The following is a 20,248-nucleotide window of genomic DNA, read 5'->3' on the forward strand; positions in this document are numbered from 1 at the left end:
CAAGTTCTTCGTTACTCTTCCTTCCAATAATTGTCTTTTAGTATTTATGGGGTTTCCTTTCAATGCATTCAACAATAATGAACCTATTTCTGCAGCCCTTTTCAGTTACAGTCTACTGTCGCAGTGCGCTGTCGTATCGTGCTGGGCAGCGACACCAGGAGCGTGACCTTCCCCCCGTGAGCTCTGCTATTCCCAGTTATCGCTTGGTCCGGCGCAGGAACAGATAATGACAACACGGGACTTGGGGTAAAGCTGGATGGATTTATTAGGTCCACAACCTGGGACCCCAAGGCAAAACCCAGGGCGGCTCTGCAGAAGTTTTTATAGGGGGAGTGGTACAGGGCGACTAACCAATGAGGGCATGGCAGGGGAGGAATCTAGGGCAGGAATAACATTCTATAAACCTATCAGGGAGAGCAGGGCAGGGGGATAATACAAAGCAACAAATGGGATATCCAATACTACAAGATAGACAAGGAACACTCTGGAAAAAGGGATAGGGAGGATTGACAACTTGGGAGGGAGGAAGTTAGGCAAGGGCTTGGGGAGATTGGTAACTCAGGAGGGGAGAAGATTAGGGAGGAGAATAGTGGGCAAACACAAACTTAAAGCAAAAACCACACCACAGCAGTCTACCCTAACACTGTTTGTGCTCCTGTATTTCCAAGTGAGTCGTGAAGTGACACATCCCCCAAGCCAACTTGCGAGGCAAAGGAAGACTTTGTGGTGCATTTTGCTGCCCTGCTCTGAGCTAGATAAGGAAGGGGAGACTACTGTACTGAAAGAGTCTGAACCACCTCCTTCCCTGCTGGGCTGGCATTGCCTGTGTTGCAATGGCTGGGTGGGAGCAACTCGCTGCTTCACCAGGTAGCACTACTGAGGCATCTGCAGATATTCAGTGTCTGCATGGACAAACATAGCGACAAGAAAGCAAAGCACACAGATCTCACATTCCAGAAAGAGGCATCCAGAACCCAGGGAAGAAAGGGCCTAGTGCCCACGTGACATTGTGACACAGTACTCGCAACTTCCATGCTTTCCTGAAGCCCAGAAAAAGCTTTTTGCATTTCCATGATGATGCGATTAGTGAGGCCTACAGTGACCTAGTCCTAAAGCTCAGAATAAAAACATCCTCTGTCTTGTCAGACAGAAAGAGAAACAAGAGCATAGCTGTAAATGCTAACCACACAGTTAAAGCCTGATAGAAATAGCAGTAAAAAACCAGAAATCCGTAAGTGACTAAGCAAGAGAAGTGAGGCTTCCTTTACTTTTGCCATGGGTTCTTGGAGAGGAAAATCTTTATTTTAATTGATTTTCAGGAAATTCACTGCACCAAATGCAAACACAGATATACTCTGGAGGAACAATTGCCACATGCTGCAGCCTGGATCCCCTCCTCCCATGGGCCGTGAAGCCTCCAGCTGTGCAGAACCCATGTCAGTTAAAGGACAGAGCATTGAACTGTCCTGCAGAGAGAGTCCCAGCATTGTCTGGGGCCATGTCCTCTGTGCTGACAGGGACACAGGGGAAATCCTGTTCCTCATCCGGGCCCTGGCCCACGGCGCAGTGCTGTGGGGGCAGGCTGGGCAGGATGGGCTTGAGGAATTTGAACTCGCTGTTGCCCGAGCCCGTAGTGAGGCTGATCTCGTAGCAATAGGCGCGGGGCAGGCTCCCTGCAGCGGCTGCATCGGCCAGGCCGCTCTGCAAGTTGTCGGCACCATAAAGCACATGGCCAGCCTTCAGCTGCTTTCTCCTGCAGACCTTGCGAGCGACAAAGACTGCGGTGGAGATGAGGAAGAGGAGTGAGACAAAGACCAAGGAAATGATTAAATAGGTGGTCAGGGAGCCGTCCTGATCCTCTGTGGCCGGGCTGCTGTGCGGGAGGCGCACGTCGGAGAAGTCCTTGAGCAGGAGAGCGCTCAGAGCTGCCGTGGCTGAGAGCGGGGGCTTGCCGTTGTCTCTGACCAGGACAAGGAGCTTCTGCTTGACGCTGTCTCTCTCTGTCACCGGCCTCCTCAGACGCACCTCCCCGCTTTGGAGGGCCACGGAAAACAGCCCTGGGTCGGTGGCCCTCAGCAGGTGGTAGGAGAGCCAGGAGTTCTGTCCCGAGTCGGCATCGACGGCCACCACTTTGCTGATGAGGTAGCCCGCCTCAGCCGACACGGGCACCAGCTCACTGGACGCTGGGCTGCTGTCCTGGGCTGGGTAGAGCACCAGCGGTGCGTTGTCATTCTCGTCCAGCACGACCAGGCGGACGGTGACGTTGGCTCTGAGGGGAGGAGAGCCCGCGTCAGAGGCACTGACCGTCACCTCGGTCTGCCTCAAGTGCTCGTAGTCCAGGGGCCGCAGCACAAACACGTGCCCGTTCTCAGAGTTCACAGAGATGCAGGAGCACGAGGGCCGCTCTGCCCCTTGCTCTGGGGCCAGGGAATAGGTCACCTTGGCATTGAGCCCCACGTCAGCATCTGCAGCACTGACGGCCCCAACAAACACCGTGGGGACGTTGTTCTCACGCACGTACATGGTGTAGGAGCTCTGGTTGAAGACGGGGGCGTTGTCATTGACATCGGAGATGTCCACGCTGAAGGTCTGGGTGGTTGTGAGAGGAGGCGACCCCGCATCTGCTGCCCTCACACTGAGGATGTAGCGAGGCGTCTCCTCGCGGTCCAGCGCGCTCACTGTCACCAGCTCATAGTAATTCTTATAGGCTGGCCGCAGGGAGAAGAAGAGCTGATCCTCGAGGGCACAGGAGATCTTCCCGTTGGCACCAGAATCCCGGTCCCTGACCGCAAACAGGGCAACCACCGTGCCGGGCACTGTGTTCTCGGGGAGGGGACTGCTGAAGGAACTGACCACCAGCTCTGGGGCATTGTCATTCACATCCACCACCTCCACCAGCACTTTGCAGATTGCTGAGAGACCCCCACCATCTGTGGCCCTCACACTGAGCTCGTGAGATTCTTCTACCTCGAAGTCCAGAGGCTTTGTGTTTTTAATTTGACCTGTTATGGAATCAATCACAAATGCTGAGTCACTCTGTCCAACGGCTTCACCGAAATCATAGGAAATTTCACCATTAACTCCTGCATCTGGATCTGTTGCCAGTACAGTCAGAACTACAGAGCCTTCGGGCATGTTCTCCAGAACCTTTGCAATATAACGTTCTTGGGTGAATATCGGAGCATTATCATTTACATCTAGAATGATAATAGAGATCTCAGTGGTCCCACTTCGAGGAGGAGAGCCCCCATCCACAGCAATAACACGGAAACCCATCTCTGCATGCTCCTCTCTATCTAGTGGCTTTTCCAAGACCAGTTCAAGATATTTGTCAGTATTACTCCGACTTCCATAGGAGACACTGAAATACACGTTCGCGGGAGAGATGCTGTACTCCTGGACTGTGTTGCTACCAATATCGAGGTCCCGAGCCACCTCCAGCGGGAAACGAGAGCCGGGATCGCTCGTCTCTGGAATCTTAAAAGTGACTCGATCTTGTCGGAAAACAGGTGAGTGGTCATTGATATCGTCCAGAGCCACCTCGACCCGAAAGAACTGCAGGGGGTTGGAGAGCAGCAGCTCGAAGGGGAGCATGCAGGTGGCGGACTGGCCGCAGAGCTCCTCCCGGTCCAGCCTCGCCGCCACGACGAGGCGGCCGGAGGCGCGGTCTAAGCGAAAATGCTGCCGGCCGTCCTCCGAGACCAGGCGAGCGCGGCGAGCCGAGAGCTGCGCCGGCGTCAGCCCCGCATCCTCCGCCAGCTGGCCCACCAGGGAGCCGCTTTCCGCCTCCTCGGCTACGGAGTAGCGGATGAGCTCGGCGCGAGCGTGCGGCAGCGAGAGGAAAGCAGAGAGACAAAGCACTTGCCTTGCGAGCGCCATGGCGCAGCGGCGGCGGCGGCGGCGGCGGCGGCGGCCGGTGTCGGTCTCGCGGATGTGCCGGCGGATTCCCCGCGGGGAGCGGCGAAGTGGAAGGCGCACGTCTTCTCTCGCTGCTTCAGATTCTGCTAGCGCTCCGTAACGCAGCCGGGCTGTCCCGGCAGCGGCTGCAATCCCTTCCGCAGCCTCTGCCACCTCCGCCCGGCTGCGCTGGGCTCCTCTAAGCTGCTCTAAGCTCAACTGAGCTGAGCTGAACTGAACTGAACTGAGCTGAGCTGGGCTGGGCTGGGCTGGGCTGGGCCGGTCCGGGCTCGGCCGCCTCCGCTGCCGCAGCCGCTCGGCGCCGCCTTGGCCGAGGGCACCACCCAGCGGTGCGCGCTGGGACTGCAGCCGCCGCCGCCCGCAGCCCGCGCTGCCGCTCGCCCCGGCCCGCGATTCCGAACCCACCGAGACAGCCGGGCCGAGAACGGAACGCGGCCTTAACCACGGCAGCCTAAAGACGACACTGAGTCCACAAGGACAGAGCATCACCCCGCAGCAGGAGACACCGCACAAGAATAGGGCGATGATGACAGCACAGGCATGCCAATGAACACTCTCCCGGCTGCATCTGCACACTCAGGAACTGCACCCACCCAACATTGCTTTAGACAAGGGACACAGTGAGACAGTAACTCGCATAATTTTGAAAAGTCTTGACAGGGCTTCCCGACACGGAACGTCTCTACAAAGACTTCTGCCACCACAAAAGGAGTCAGTGTATTGTCTTTATTTCAAGCTAACATATTTTTTCAGTTTCTAATCTCAGACTTATGCCAATTTACAACGTTAAACTGTCTAACTTCAGCACACCACAGCGTGATGGAGACGTTCTGAGTATTTCATGCATCACAGTCATCATTCAAACAACCAGTAATTCTAGATGGGGTGGCACTACTTCTCTAGAGGAACGGGTTCAGTGCAGTGCTCAGTACATTTCAGGGGAGAAAGGGAAACATGGGACTGCAAATGCTCTTACAGAAACACTGAAAACTATGCAGGGACAGCTTTCTATTCCCATCAAGGAATCTTGGGATGCAGAAACAGCAATGAAAACACCAATCTGAATGTCTTCTTTTATAAAGATCTTCTTGCCTCTACCTTCCAATATTTGAGGTTTAGTGTTTTTGGACCTTTCCTTCAAATGCATTCAAAAACAATGAACATGATTCTACAGCTCTATTCAGTTTCAGTCTACCCTAACACTGTTTGTGCTCCTGTATTTCCAAGCTAATCCTGAGGTGAGAGAACACCCAAGGCCTTCTTGTACACCAAAGGAAGACTTTGTTGTGCATTTTGCTGCCCTGCTCTGAGCTAGATAAGGAAGGCGAGACTGCTGTTGTTAAAGGGTCCAAAGACCTGCCTAGCCTGCTGAGCTGGCACTGCCTGTTTTGTAATGGCTGGGTGGGAGCAATTCCCGGCTTCACCATGCAGCACTACTGAAGCATCTGCAGATATTCAATGTCTGCACACAGAGCTCCCTTCTCAGAAAGATACATCCAGAATCCAGGAAAGAAAGGGCCAAGTGCACACCTGACATTGCCGCTTAGTACTCTCAACTTCCTTGCTTTCCAGAGCTGGGAAAAAGCCTTTTCGCATTTCAGTGAGGATAGGATTTGTTTGGCCAACAGTGACATTGTCTTGAAGACCAGAATAAAAAGATCCTCTGTCTTGTCAGACAGAAAGAGAAGGCAGAACACACATGGAGGGCTAACCACAAACATGAAATCTGTTCGAAAGGGCAGTAGCAAAGGTGAATCCCATTAGAGAATGAGAGGACGTTGGCTTCTTTTATTTCCTTCATTGCTTTCAGGAGGAGCAGACATTTATTTTGAACAGAATTTGCAGAAAGTTGGTTGAATCAATTGCAAACACAGATATACTCTGGAGGAACCATGGCTACCTGCTGCGGCCTGGATCCCTTCCTCCCATGGGCCATGAAGCCTCCAGCTGTGCAGAACCCATGTCAGTTAAAGGACAGAGCATTGAACTGTCCTGCAGAGAGAGTCCCAGCATTGTCTGGGACCATGTCCTCTGTGCTGACAGGGACACAGGGGAAATCCTGTTCCTCATCCGGGCCCTGGCCCACGGCGCAGTGCTGTGGGGGCAGGCTGGGCAGGATGGGCTTGAGGAATTTGAACTCGCTGTTGCCCGAGCCCGTAGTGAGGCTGATCTCGTAGCAATAGGCGCGGGGCAGGCTCCCTGCAGCGGCTGCCTCGGCCAGGCCGCTCTGCAAGTTGTCGGCACCATAAAGCACATGGCCAGCCTTCAGCTGCTTTCTCCTGCAGACCTTGCGAGCGACAAAGACTGCGGTGGAGATGAGGAAGAGGAGTGAGACAAAGACCAAGGAAATTATTAAATAGGTGGTCAGGGAGCCGTCCTGATCCTCTGTGGCCGGGCTGCTGTGCGGGAGGCGCACGTCGGAGAAGTCCTTGAGCAGGAGAGCGCTCAGAGCTGCCGTGGCTGAGAGCGGGGGCTTGCCGTTGTCTCTGACCAGGACAAGGAGCTTCTGCTTGACGCTGTCTCTCTCTGTCACCGGCCTCCTCAGACGCACCTCCCCGCTTTGGAGGGCCACGGAAAACAGCCCTGGGTCGGTGGCCCTCAGCAGGTGGTAGGAGAGCCAGGAGTTCTGTCCCGAGTCGGCATCGACGGCCACCACTTTGCTGATGAGGTAGCCCGCCTCAGCCGACACGGGCACCAGCTCACTGGACGCTGGGCTGCTGTCCTGGGCTGGGTAGAGCACCAGCGGTGCGTTGTCATTCTCGTCCAGCACGACCAGGCGGACGGTGACGTTGGCTCTGAGGGGAGGAGAGCCCGCGTCAGAGGCACTGACCGTCACCTCGGTCTGCCTCAAGTGCTCGTAGTCCAGGGGCCGCAGCACAAACACGTGCCCGTTCTCAGAGTTCACAGAGATGCAGGAGCACGAGGGCCGCTCTGCCCCTTGCTCTGGGGCCAGGGAATAGGTCACCTTGGCATTGAGCCCCACGTCAGCATCTGCAGCACTGACGGCCCCAACAAACACCGTGGGGACGTTGTTCTCACGCACGTACATGGTGTAGGAGCTCTGGTTGAAGACGGGGGCGTTGTCATTGACATCGGAGATGTCCACGCTGAAGGTCTGGGTGGTTGTGAGAGGAGGCGACCCCGCATCTGCTGCCCTCACACTGAGGATGTAGCGAGGCGTCTCCTCGCGGTCCAGCGCGCTCACTGTCACCAGCTCATAGTAATTCTTATAGGCTGGCCGCAGGGAGAAGAAGAGCTGATCCTCGAGGGCACAGGAGATCTTCCCGTTGGCACCAGAATCCCGGTCCCTGACCGCAAACAGGGCAACCACCGTGCCGGGCACTGTGTTCTCGGGGAGGGGACTGCTGAAGGAACTGACCACCAGCTCTGGGGCATTGTCATTCACATCCACCACTTCCACCAGCACTTTGCAGATTGCTGAGAGACCCCCACCATCTGTGGCCCTCACACTGAGCTCGTGAGATTCTTCTGCTTCAAAGTCCAGAGGTTTTGTGATTTTAATTTCACCAGTTATGGGATCAATCACAAATGCAGAGTCACTCTGTCCTACTGCCCGACTGAACTGGTAGGAAATTTGTCCATTAATTCCTGCATCCTGATCAGTTGCCAGCACAGTCAGAACTACAGAGCCTTCAGGCATGTTTTCTAAAACCCGTCCTATGTACACCTCCTGTGTGAAGATGGGAGTATTGTCATTTACATCTAGAATGACAATTTTCACTTCTGTAGTGCCACTTCTGGGAGGAGAGCCCCCATCTACAGCAATAACACTGAAACCCATCTCTGCATGCTCCTCTCTATCTAGTGGCTTTTCCAAGACCAGTTCAAGATAATTCTTGCCTGAAATCCCAGTCCCATAGGAGACACTGAAATACTCGTTCACTGGAGAGATGCTGTACTCCTGGACTGTGTTGCTACCAATATCGAGGTCCCGAGCCACCTCCAGCGGGAAACGAGAGCCGGGATCGCTCATCTCTGGAATCTTAAAAGTGACTCGTTCCTCGGGGAAGACGGGTGAGTGGTCATTGATATCGTCCAGAGCCACCTCGACCCGAAAGAACTGCAGGGGGTTGGAGAGCAGCAGCTCGAAGGGGAGCATGCAGGTGGCGGACTGGCCGCAGAGCTCCTCCCGGTCCAGCCTCGCCGCCACGACGAGGCGGCCGGAGGCGCGGTCTAAGCGAAAATGCTGCCGGCCGTCCTCCGAGACCAGGCGGGCGCGGCGAGCCGAGAGCTGCGCCGGCGTCAGCCCCGCATCCTCCGCCAGCTGGCCCACCAGGGAGCCGCTTTCCGCCTCCTCGGCTACGGAGTAGCGGATGGGCTCGGCGCGAGCGTGCGGCAGCGAGAGGAAAGCAGAGAGACAAAGCACTTGCCTTGCGAGCGCCATGGCGCAGCGGCGGCGGCGGCGGCGGCGGCCGGTGTCGGTCTCGCGGATGTGCCGGCGGATTCCCCGCGGGGAGCGGCGAAGTGGAAGGCGCACGTCTTCTCTCGCTGCTTCAGATTCTGCCGGCGCTCCGTAACGCAGCCGGGCTGTCCCGGCAGCGGCTGCAATCCCTTCCGCAGCCTCTGCCACCTCCGCCCGGCTGCGCTGGGCTCCTCTAAGCTGCTCTAAGCTGAGCTGAGCTGAACTGAGCTGAACTGAGCTGAGCTGGGCTGGGCTGAGCTGGGCTGGGCTGGGCTGGGCCGGTCCGGGCTCGGCCGCCTCCGCTGCCGCAGCCGCTCGCAGCCGCCTTGGCCGAGGGCACCACCCAGCGGTGCGCGCTGGGACTGCAGCCGCCGCCGCCCGCAGCCCGCGCTGCCGCTCGCCCCGGCCCGTGGAGCCGCGCACAGCCGGGGCTCCTGCGGCGGGATGCGCTCCCATCCTCCGGGGAGAGAAGCGCTAGGGAGGATAAGCTGTAGCCCTGGTAGAGTTCTGGCGCCGGAGCATCGCCGGCAGCTCTTCCGCTTCCAGTCTTCTCCCCTCGCTGGCCGGAGCTCCCGGTCTGGTGTGCTCTTGTCTAGCGATAGGCGCCTCCCTGACTTTCGAGAAACGAGGCGGCAAGAGGGGCAGAACGGTTTTCCAGGGCAGTACGAGGCAGAGGCTGAACCCGGAGCGACTGAGCTGCCTTCCCCGGCAGGAGAAACCGGCCTGGAGCCTAAGCAGGGAGAGTACGCCTACAACAGCAGGGAACAGGACTACAACTACTGGGGAATCTCAGGCTGAGGAGGGGGAAGGGAGGTGCGTCCCAGCACAGCTCAGGCATGGACGCGCACGCCTACTGGCCAGTCTTGCAGCTAAAAAGAAGGAGTGGCTCTGCTCCTCGCCTGGGTTTCCCTGTCGCAGGCAGGCTGCGAGTGGCGTAGCGGCTCCTCGTCCTTGTTCAGTCCCGCCTCAGCATTGCTATGAAGGCTGGGCAGGATGGGCCTCAGGAACTGGAATTCGCTCCTCCCCGAGCCGCTGGTCAGACACATTTCGTAGCGGTAAGCCGGCGACAGAGTACCCGTGCTGCCCACGCCCACGCCGTCGCTGGCGAAATCTCCATCCGCGTAGCAGCTGGGAGGAGGAAGTTCTGCACGGACGCGAGCTTTGCAGAGCGTGTTCGCCGTCAAGACGAGGACGGACAAGAGGAAAAGGGACGAGACGCAGCACAGGGAAGCGATGAGGTAAGTGGTGAGCATTTCTTCCTCGGCTATCTGCGGCTGCTGTCCGCTCGCAGGATCGTGGCCAAGCTGGTGGAAGGCATCGGAGAAATCGTCCACCAGTGCCACGGCAAGGTTGGCAGTGGCAGAACGTGGCGGCTGCCCGCGGTCCCGCACCAGCACGATGAGTCTCTGCCGAGCCGCGTCCCTCTCTGTCACGGCCCGCGCCGTGCGCACCTCGCCGCTGTGCAGCCCCACGCGGAACAGCCCCGGCTCCGTGGCCTTGGCCAGCTCGTACGACAGCCACGCGTTCTGCCCCGCGTCCGCGTCCACCGCCACCACCTTGGCCACCAGGTAGCCGGAGGGTGCCCAGCGCGGCACCAGCTCTCCGGCCGCGCTGCTGTCGGCGGGCGGGTGCAGCAGCACGGGCGCGTTATCGTTCTCGTCCCGCACGATGACGCGTAGCACGGCCTGGGCGCTGAGCGGCGGGGAGCCGCCGTCGGCTGCGCGCACTGTCACCTCGAAGGCAGGGACCTTCTCATAGTCCAGTGGGCGCAAACTCCGGACGATTCCACTCTCCGCGTCCACTGACACGAATGATGCCGCGGCGAGGGTGCCTGTCGGCGGCGACACTAGCGAGTATCTCACGCGGGCATTCTCTCCCGCATCCGGGTCCGCGGCACTGAGGTGGCCCAGGCTCCTCCCCGCGGGCTCGTTTTCGCTCATCACCATGGTGTAAATGGCCTGGGTGAAGGTGGGTGCATTGTCGTTCACATCCAAGAGCCGCACGAGCAGAGTCTTGGATGCCGAGAGGGCGGGGGAGCCCTCGTCTCGAGCTCTCACCGTCACGTTGTATTCCCCCACCTGCTCCCGGTCCAGCGTCTCTGATGTCACCAGCGCGTACGCGTCGGCTGCCAGCAGCGTGATCCTGAAGGGTTGCTCTCCTGTCAGCTCGCAGGTCGTCCTGCCATTGTCCCCCGAGTCCCGGTCCCGCACGTTGAAGAGGGCCACCACTGTGTTGGGAGGGGCGGCTTCGGAGAGAGTGCTGGTGAGCGAGGTGATGATCACCTCGGGGGCATTATCGTTCACGTCCTTCACCTGCACCTCCACCTTGCAATGCGTGGACAGGCCCCCTCCATCTGTGGCTTGGACGTCTATCTCGTATGTCTTTTTTTCTTCATAATCCAAGGGCTTTTTGAGAAGAATCTGGCCTGTCTCTGGGTTTATTTTAAACGTTTGGAGATTTTCTTCTGAATTTTGAAATATGGAATACACTATTTCCCCATTCATTCCTGCGTCTAAATCGCTAGCAGACACTACCACCACTATGGTGTCCTGTGAGCTATTTTCCATTACAGAGACTTTATACAGACTCTGAGTAAATACCGGGATGTTGTCGTTTATATCCAGGACTACCACGCGGATTAAAGCTGTGCCAGACCGCGGTGGATTCCCACCATCCACAGCCGTGATGATGAAAGCAACTTCTGCCTGCTGCTCCCGGTCCAGGGCTCGATCCAGCAGCAGCTCGGCGTACCTCCCGCCGTCACTCCGCCGCCGGGTGTTGACAAGGAAATAGTCGTTCGAGCTGATACTGTAATGCTGAAGGCTATTGTTCCCCACGTCTGGATCGTGAGCGCTTTCCAACAAAAACCGAGTCCCTGGCATTGCAGATTCCGGGATCTTTAAAACAATCTCTTTATTTGGGAACACAGGAGCATGATCGTTTATATCGGTGACTCTTACTTCAGCTCGGAAGGACTGCAGTGGGCTCTCCAGCAGCACCTCAAAACGCACCAAGCAGGGCTCGCTCTGTCCGCACAGCTCTTCCCGGTCCATCTGCTCTCTCACCACCAAATCCCCGGTGTGCTGGTTCAGCTGTAAATACTGCTTTTCTCCTTCAGGAACGACTCGAGCGTGACGAGCCAATAATTCCTCACCGGTTAGCCCCAAATCCTTAGCGATATTCGCCACAAAAGAGCCTCTCCCCGCCTCTTCGGGCACAGAGTACCGAACGGTTTCTGCTCTCATCCCCGAGACGCAGAGGACAAGGATCAGAGCCGCCGCTCGACCCGGGAGCGGTTCCTCACTCTTCCTCGGCTTCATTCCCTTCCAGAGACCCGATCTCCTCTCCTGTAAGCTGGATGGAGCTGCCAACCCCCAAGCGGAGCGGCCCGAGATGGTGCAACCCCGCCCGCCCGAATCGCGGGGGCGGTGGAACTGGGAGCTGCGCGGAGCTTCCGCGGTCAGCAGCGGCACCAGGCGGCCGATCAGTAGAAGGATTCGAAGATTTCCCAGCGCAAAGCCTGGAAAGCAGAGATTAACGGCTCATTTTCTCTCTTCCTAGGTCAAAGCATAAAGATTTAAATGTCCATACAACCGTATTCAAAATATGGCCACTGGCTCAATGAGCAATGCCTCTGTTTGCCGTCTACTTCAAAATGGAGTTTATTTAAAGCTGGGTTGTTCCTTTTGTTTTGGTTCCCCCTCCCTTCCCCCCAGTGTGAACGCTTTGAATAAATTACTTTCCGGCTATTCAGCTAGAACAGCTGTGTATTGTTACAGGGGTCCAGCCACCAGGTGAGGTGGTCTTTTAACCACGGCTAAATATGGTCTTTTAACCAGCTATCGCCAGAGTCATTCTCGGAATGGACAGATTGTTCCCGCAGTTCACCACCTCTTCTGCTGGGAGCCTTTGGGAATGGGCTGGAGGCAGCATCTCAGACCTCAGCTCCACTCAGAAAAAAACTCCTCCGCCCTGCTCCGACTTCTGAGACCATCCTGTTTCCCAGGTCGTTCTGATTTCCTCTGCATAAATTCCACTTCAGATGCACGGATTTATTCCTAAAATCCTGCTCTTGAGTTGGTTATTTCCTCGGCCATGACTGTGGCAATTGATCTCGAGACAGCACACTCACCCGAGGGAGTTCCAAGCAGATTTTATTGTTTTCTGTCATCACTCATATGACTCTTTAAAATGGTTCAACGGCAGGAATTATCACATTACTTTATAGTTTAATACCGACTGATGAAAGAAAAACAGAAAGTTCTTGACACCCTATATTCTACAGTGTCCTAAGCTAATTGTAAATGGTTTAATCTATTTTACTGAAAAACCACAAACAATATTTTTAATTATCTTGGTTTTTAAAAACCGCGAAATGGTATTTTCAACTTTATGGAAAAAAAGAAAGGAAGAAAGAATACATTGCTCAAAGCCCACTCTTTACAATTAGGAGAGCCTGTAAGCTCCTGATCAAATATGCCATGTGTGCCAGTGCCAGTAGTTCAAAATGTAAACAGCTTCTGCTTCTTTTGTAAGAAATACCTTTGCAAGGACCACTTAATTTTACATAATATCTATTTCGCCTGGTGTTGAATACGCGGCAGAAAATCAAGATATTATTACAAAGCTCTCTCCATAAAAAGAAAGAAATAAACAAAACACGAAAGAAAACCCCCCAGAGAAGGTGGTGTAACAAGAAGTTAAAGATCTGCTGCCAGTTTTCAGCATTTCTCAAGGTATGTAGAAGCAGTAGTGTTCTCACAATCATACATTATTACATAATCAACATGCAGCACGGTTCTCTTCCTCCCTCGATATCACAATTACAAAATACCTAAGTGAATAAAGTACTCCTCAAGGGGAAAGTACTCTCACAGAGAAAGCTTCATCTCCCTGCTACTTTTTAGAGAGGTGTTTGGTCTCTTTGTTCCCTTTTCCCTGTGAGGATAGACAAACTTGTCTTTCTTTTCATTTATTGATGGGTGAGCCAAGGGTTTTGCTCAGAACTGACATTTAGCTCCAGCTCCCTGTTTGCAGGGCAAACTGCATCTGCAGCTCTGGGCCTTGTATCTTCAGAGAGGGGAGCACTGCCCTGCAAAGAACAAAGAGAGCTGCGGTCATTTGGTGTTGAAGGAAAGCAGGTGCCACCGAGAAGCTGAGAGGATGTGTCTTACACCGCTGCCTGCATCACACCACTCCTCTCTACCCAGAGCCAAAGAGAAGGCAAGATTTAGTGGATCTCTGACCTGAATGGAGAACACCTGAAGTCAGAAAGCATCCTCCAAAAAGGTACTATTGTGAAACCTTAATGAGTCTCTATAAAACTTTTATGAGTTTTCAGTAATTCGAAATGGTGAGAGCCCCAAACAGAAACCACTTTCTCACAAACAGAAAATGTGGTTTAATGCTGCTATATCAAAAAGGGTCCTTGTCTTCCCCGAGGCTACTGTGATTCTGACACCCTGCAGTAAAGTGAGTCCTGAGAGGCCTCTCCAGCAGTTCTGAGATGCCTTCTATCATTTCCTCCCACCCCAAGGACTCCTTCACTAGCAGTTCTGCAGCTTCAATAGTCCTTGCTCCCAGGGCTTGTCACACCTCCCTCCCGCCTGCCCGATCGCCCTGTCAGTCTCTCACCTGTGCAGTCCAGTCGCCCTCGCCCCCGAGGTTGGCTGCATCCTGCGAGCACACCGAGCTCCGCTGCTCGCCCGGGCCGGGAGGCAGCCCGGCGGGGAAGCAGGGGAAGAGCGGCCTGAGGAAACGGAACTCGCTGTTGACGGTCCCGGCGGCGAAGCAGACGTCGTACACGTAGCTGCGGGGCAGGGAGCCCACGCTGCTCTCCGTGGCAGTCGTCGGGAACGTGGGCAAATTCTCCATCTCGCTCCGCCTGGCCCGCCGCACCTTCACCACCACGGCGGCCACCGCGGTGGCGAGGAACAGCGCCGACACGCACACGAGGGAGGCGATGAGGTAAAAAGTGAGCGGCCCGTCAGGCTCGGCGGCCGGTGCCTCCTCGCTCACCCGTAAATGGGCTTCGGAGAAGCCGTCCACCAGTGCCACGGCGAGAGTGGCAGTGGCAGAGCGTGGCGGCTGCCCGCGGTCCCGCACCAGCACGATGAGTCTCTGCCGAGCCGCGTCCCTCTCTGTCACGGCCCGCGCCGTGCGCACCTCGCCGCTGTGCAGCCCCACGCGGAACAGCCCCGGCTCCGTGGCCTTGGCCAGCTCGTACGACAGCCACGCGTTCTGCCCCGCGTCCGCGTCCACCGCCACCACCTTGGCCACCAGGTAGCCGGAGGGTGCCCAGCGCGGCACCAGCTCTCCGGCCGCGCTGCTGTCGGCGGGCGGGTGCAGCAGCACGGGCGCGTTATCGTTCTCGTCCCGCACGACGATGTGCAGCACGGCCTGGGCGCTGAGCGGCGGGGAGCCGCCGTCGGCTGCGCGCACTGTCACCTCGAAGGCGCGCACCTTCTCATAGTCCAGCGGGCGGAGGATATAAACATCCCCGTTTTCAGCATTGACTGACACTTCGGGCTGCTCTTTGCCCTCCTGCTGCACCAGTGCGTAGTTCACACGGGCATTTATTCCTGCGTCGGCGTCCGTGGCCTTCATGCTGCCGATCCGGAGCATGGGGCTGTTGTTCTCCGTGACAGACATGGTGTAAACCTCCTGGGTGAACTCTGGCGGGTTGTCGTTCACATCCGATATCTGCACGAAGATGCTTTCCTGAGAGCTCAGCCGCTTCCTGCCCCAGTCCGTGGCTGTGATGGTAATGTTATACTCTGCCGTACTCTCCCTGTCCAGAGCCGCGTTTGTTCTCAGTTCGTAGTAATTATCAAAAGTGGGAGTGAGACTAAATGGCAAGTCCCCGTCGATGGAACACTCCGTCCTGCCGTTGTCCCCGGAGTCCCGATCCCGCACACTGAACAGAGCCACCACGGTGCGTGGCGGGGCGTCCTCGGCAATGGAGGCGCTGAGGGAGGTGAGCGCTATCTCCGGGGCGTTGTCATTCACGTCCAGGACCTCCACCTGCACTTTGCAATGCGCAGATAGCCCCGCACCGTCCGTGGCTTTAACCACCATAGTGTGGGATTTTGCTTCCTCAAAATCCAGCTTGCCCGTGACTCGTATTTCACCTGTGGTCGGGTTCAGCTGGAAGAGCTGCCGGGATCGCTCTGATGTCTGGGTAAAGGCATAGCGCACTTCTCCGTTGGACCCCTCGTCGGGATCCACGGCAGCGACTCTGACCACCAGCTGTTCCAGGGGGCTGTTCTCAGCCAGGCGCACCTCGTAGGTCTCCCTTTCGAAGACAGGAATATTGTCATTGGCATCCACAACCACGATCCGGACCTGAGCCGTGCCCGACCTGGGTGGTGACCCCCCGTCGGTGGCGGTCAGAAGTAAATTCAGTTCTCCCTGCTCTTCACGATCGAGCTGGCGTTGTAGGACAAGTTCCAGGTATTTTACTCCATCTTTCGCTGTTCCAATAGCGAGGGAGAAATGAGGATTGGGTCCGAGGCTGTAGTTCTGCAAACCGTTAATGCCCACGTCCTTGTCCTGGGCGCTTTCCAGGGGGAAACGGGAGCCAGGAGCTGCTGTTTCCAGAATCTCTAAAACCATCTCCTTCTCCGGGAACACGGGCGAGTTGTCATTTACGTCACGAACTTCCACCTCCCCTCGGATAAGCTGCAACGGATTTTCAAAGAATATCTTAAAGACGAGCGTGCAGATGTCGCTCTGAGGACAGATCTCCTCTCGGTCCAGCGATTCCTTTGCCGTCAGGACTCCGGTGTTTTGATTGAGTCGGAAAAGCTGCTCGTTCCCTTCGGACACAACGCGGGCTTTGCGAGCCGCGAGCTGGCTCAGAGGAACCCCCAGGTCCTTGGCGATATTGGCGACAAAGGAGTCCCTCTCCATTTCCTCCGGCAGAGAGTAGCGGAGGGTTTCAGCCCCGCTCTGAGACAGGCAAACACACAGAATAAATAAGATCACTTGCCTCTTTCTGTCTCCGCTCCGTCTCCCACACGTCATCACCCTCCAAAAAAGCCATCCACCGTCTTCGGTGGCTCCCAGCATTTTTTAGTAGCGTCCGAAAAAGAGCGGTGTGGGCCAGCAATGCTGTGGTGAAGGAATCTGGAAGCCCCGGAGTGCCCCGACTCCTTTGCGAGCAGCTCAGCTCACACGGTTTTTTTGTCTCCCTGTGTCTGCAAACCCGGGGCGGACCGAGGAACGCTCCGGTCCGCGGCCAACATCCCCACCCAGCGTCGGAAGGGGGAATATTTCTTCTCAGTCGGGGCAGCGCTGCTGGTTCGGGGTTTGCTGCTTGAACCCGCACTCTTTGTGCCAAAGAGAAGAAAAAAGGTGCGGTGTAAAAGCTCTCCTCTCTCGGAAGTGGGATCCTGCCCGCGTACAGAACACTGCTCCGGGTATCACATCCCAGCTCGCAACCACGAACTCTTCATACACAGCTTTTGGTTTGCATTGTGTAGACACGGCAAGTTCCACTGCCACAGAGAAGAGATTTTCCTTCTCTTCTCCACCTGTTAATCAGCACAGGGCGATTAGCAAGTGGGGCGAGTCAGAGAAGCTATTGAAAATGAGAGCTGTTGCCAGAGAGCTCATAAGGAATTGTCCCTAAGTAAACGTTTCATTATCACCCCAGCTCGCCTTCACAGCAGGATGATAAAGTTGTCCGAGGACACATCATCTTAAATCTATTCTTTTCTTACTGGGTATCACACCTCGCCCGACTTTTACACTTTTCTACGTGGAAAAGATGCTAAACCTGAAGTCCTGTATCTGCCTTAGGATGTATGGCCAGCAGGCGGTTAATACGAAAGGCAAGGAAACAAACAGGGAGCTTCTGAGCTAAACTCCTCCATACACAAATGCTAACGAGGAACCAACGGAGACAATAGCAAAGATAAGGCTCTCATCACGCTAATTGAGGGCCATTAAAAGAATAATTGAAACGTAGACTTCAGAGGTTCAACATAAAACTCTGTAAAAGGTAAAGGAAAAGAAAAAAGTTCTAAAGATTCTCACGGATTATCAGAAAAAAAAATGTAATGGAAAAGAGCTAATTGATTACGAAGTTTTTGAGGGGGGCTCCAGGAATTTGCAAGGCTTATTATGAGATGATTAGAGGCAGAATCAAACTCGCTAAGAGTTAGATGTCTAGAGCAGACCTGCTAGGAACAACCGTGGGAAAACGGAGGTGGCAGGAGATATGAGGGGTACTGTGAGGCAGAATTCGTGCCGGGAACCAGATAAAAACCGCAGGGTCAGGCAGCACGGCTGTCCTCGAAGACAGATTTACACCTCGACTGCTTCTGCGACGAATGCACTGAAGATGTGCACAGCTGCCTGCGAGCCCAGTCCAACCTTTTTCTTAGAGAATTAAAAACTGAAGGAGGGAACAAAATAGTGCTTGCATTATTTACCTGTGTCTCAAGCATTTTTAGTTCGGATTTTACTATAAAAGAAACGACGCTATTAAAAATATTATTATAAAGTATCATAACCGCCTTGGGTTTGGTACATTTTCTTTAATTTCCTAGATGTTTTCCCCTTATTTTTGTTTGCTAAAAGGAGTGACGTTGTTAAACAATACTCAAGAGGTCAAGTCCTAGAAATTCTCTGATGTCTTAATTAGTTTTAAAATAAAAAAACTTCGTGCCTCTATCCGTGGGAGAAAGCAACAACTAGGGTTGGCTTCAGGATTCCCAGAAACTTTAACTACGAAAAGATCTTGCGCGAACGAAGTGATTTTCGGCGATTTCCTCTTATCGCCCCTTGGCTTGGACTCGTGATAAGATCTAAACCACTAACATACATCAAAGGGCAGCTCCTCCTTTCTTCCCTTCCATGCCGCCAGCTGCGATCATTATCACCGACAGAGAAGTCAAACCGTAGGCCAAGCACAGCAGCAGATGTGCTGGGAAAGTGGCTACTTTATCTTGCCACGCAAAAATAACTGTGACACCTGCAATCCACATGCTTTGTGCCCGTTTTTTCACCTCCGAGGGGGAAATGTGTATTTCCTTCCACTTATCCTAATCTTTGGCATCACTGCGCAGCACGGGGAAAGACACAGGCCGAGAAGAGCTTCCACAGACATTTCCTACCCTGAGCGCAGGAGCCCAGTTATTGTTTTTGCCATCATTTCAGAGAGGAAATCGTGTCTTTTAGCTTCAGGTGTAGAAGGGCGTAAGAAGAACAGTGATCCCTAACGGAGCTCTTGGCTGTAACAATATCTTTGCTTATCATCTTTGCTGCTCTTCAACAGACGTTTATAGTTTTTCAGATTTTAGAGAAATTATAAAGAGGGTCATTTACCGTGCAGCACTAGAGAGCTAATGCTGGTGTTTTCCTTTGGGTCACAACAGTGAAATGGATGGGTATTCATTAAAAAAAAAAGAAGTTTGAACACTGCCAGACGGAGACACTCTGTATTTTAGGACAAACGAAGGAACTATATCCATAATAAGGAAGATTTGCATAAATGTGCCAGAGAATTCACTTATCTCCTCGGGCATATCGTGATACTGCAGGCTTCCTCATCTTTTGTTTTAGTGATGACATCTTTAGCCTAAGAAGAACCAAAAAAAAAAACAGTTCTCTTCACTCTGTCATTTAAAACTTTATGCTAGAAAAGCGTTACAGCAGCATTCCTGCTCAGTTCCTGGTATGGCTCCGTGTTTCAGAACACAGAAGTGCTAAAAGAAAATTCTGCCTGCGTGAGCAACTTCAATTTCCAAAATCCTTCTTGGTCTTACATATGGGAATTCAGATCTGCTGAATGAAACCGTGCCCGGTTTTGTGGTCCCCTCAGATAAAGGCTTCTTCTCCATCCCTGGAGCCACTGTCCGCTCCCCTCCAGAACACCCTGAGGACAGGATGGCGTGGGAGGAGCCTGCGGAGCAGAAGAACAGATACTTCCCAGAGTCACAGCGTTTTCCATGCCTGAGTGCAAGGACGGACCAACACTCCCGACCTCTCCTTCCCAGAGAGCTCCCAGGATGGATTTCTTCTTTTGTCTCTGTAACAATCAGGCTGCATCCCGAATTCCCAGCTATCCTGCGGAACTGGGGCCGGAGCTCTCAGCTGGATGCAAAGGTGAGGAAAGCTGGGAGAATAATTCTTAATCTTCTGGCTCTCGGTTATGTTGTAAATACCACGGGTACCTGTTCTGAAGCTCATTTCCCGAGACATACACCAGCCTCCTCCCTCTGTCTGCACTCAGTACAGCGAGTGCTTTCCCCACCAGTCTGTTCTGATCAAATGTTTATTTCTCTCGCTAGAAACTCTGTGCTTACCAACCAACCGACGCTGAGCTACCCCAGAGCTCCGGTGAAATCCTCCCAAATCCCGCACGGATGCCCCTGAGAGGCTGTCTCCGTCCTTCACACTCCCTGTTTCACCTTGTGCTCTTGGCTTTTCCAGGCACGTCTCGATGCGGCGATTCCCAGCACATCCTTTGGAAAGGCTTTAAACCAGGGCGTATTCCGGGGCGTTTCTGCGGGGCTCTCAGCCGGAGCCAGCCCCGCAGCATCTCACGGCTGCTGGCTGGGCTCCCCCTGCCCCGCCCAGCAGCAGCAACGCGCGCCCAGCGCTGGCCAAGAGCGCCACTGGGCGGCCAGCGCAGGAACTGCACGGGGACGTCTGCCCCGAGCCTCGGCTGGAATCGCCTCTCTCGCCTTCCGGCTATTGCAAGGACGAATTCTGAAATATATTTGCCACCTGGACTCTTCAGCACATAAATGTGCTCCCTGAGTATTTTTTGAGACGTTTGGTTTGGCATTAATAATCCAGGCAAACGTGAAACGTCCTTCACAAACCTTCCATCAAATGCTGAACAAAGCACGGGCAAACCTAGCAAGCATTGCTCAGTGCTGGGCACTGCTTTTTCCA

The 20,248-nt window shown here is 54.7% G+C and overlaps 4 protein-coding genes across 4 annotated transcripts; all 4 read right to left on the reverse strand.

Annotated features, from left to right (window-relative positions):
• Window positions 1-803: 803 nt before the first annotated feature.
• On the reverse strand, window positions 804-3,965 carry LOC128814900 (protocadherin beta-15-like). Its single transcript, XM_053991203.1, has one exon. The coding sequence runs from the start codon at window positions 3,877-3,879 to the stop codon at window positions 1,438-1,440; it is 2,442 nt and encodes an 813-aa protein (XP_053847178.1). The 5' UTR covers window positions 3,880-3,965; the 3' UTR covers window positions 804-1,437.
• A 1,146-nt stretch (window positions 3,966-5,111) lies between these two features.
• Window positions 5,112-8,327, reverse strand: LOC128814899 (protocadherin beta-15-like). The gene has a single exon (XM_053991201.1). The coding sequence runs from the start codon at window positions 8,321-8,323 to the stop codon at window positions 5,882-5,884; it is 2,442 nt and encodes an 813-aa protein (XP_053847176.1). The 5' UTR covers window positions 8,324-8,327; the 3' UTR covers window positions 5,112-5,881.
• Window positions 8,328-9,210: 883 nt separating this feature from the next.
• Window positions 9,211-11,661, reverse strand: LOC128814706 (protocadherin beta-16-like). Its single transcript, XM_053990826.1, has one exon. The coding sequence runs from the start codon at window positions 11,659-11,661 to the stop codon at window positions 9,211-9,213; it is 2,451 nt and encodes an 816-aa protein (XP_053846801.1).
• Window positions 11,662-13,314: 1,653 nt separating this feature from the next.
• Window positions 13,315-16,391, reverse strand: LOC128814707 (protocadherin beta-16-like). The gene is given in 3 exon segments (XM_053990827.1): window positions 13,315-13,433; window positions 13,976-14,068; window positions 14,071-16,391. Coding segments are annotated over 3 exon segments (2,409 nt in total). The 5' UTR covers window positions 16,367-16,391; the 3' UTR covers window positions 13,315-13,413.
• Window positions 16,392-20,248: the final 3,857 nt, after the last annotated feature.

Source organism: Vidua macroura, chromosome 15 (genome assembly GCF_024509145.1).
Source record: "Vidua macroura isolate BioBank_ID:100142 chromosome 15, ASM2450914v1, whole genome shotgun sequence".
NCBI lineage: Eukaryota > Metazoa > Chordata > Aves > Passeriformes > Viduidae > Vidua > Vidua macroura.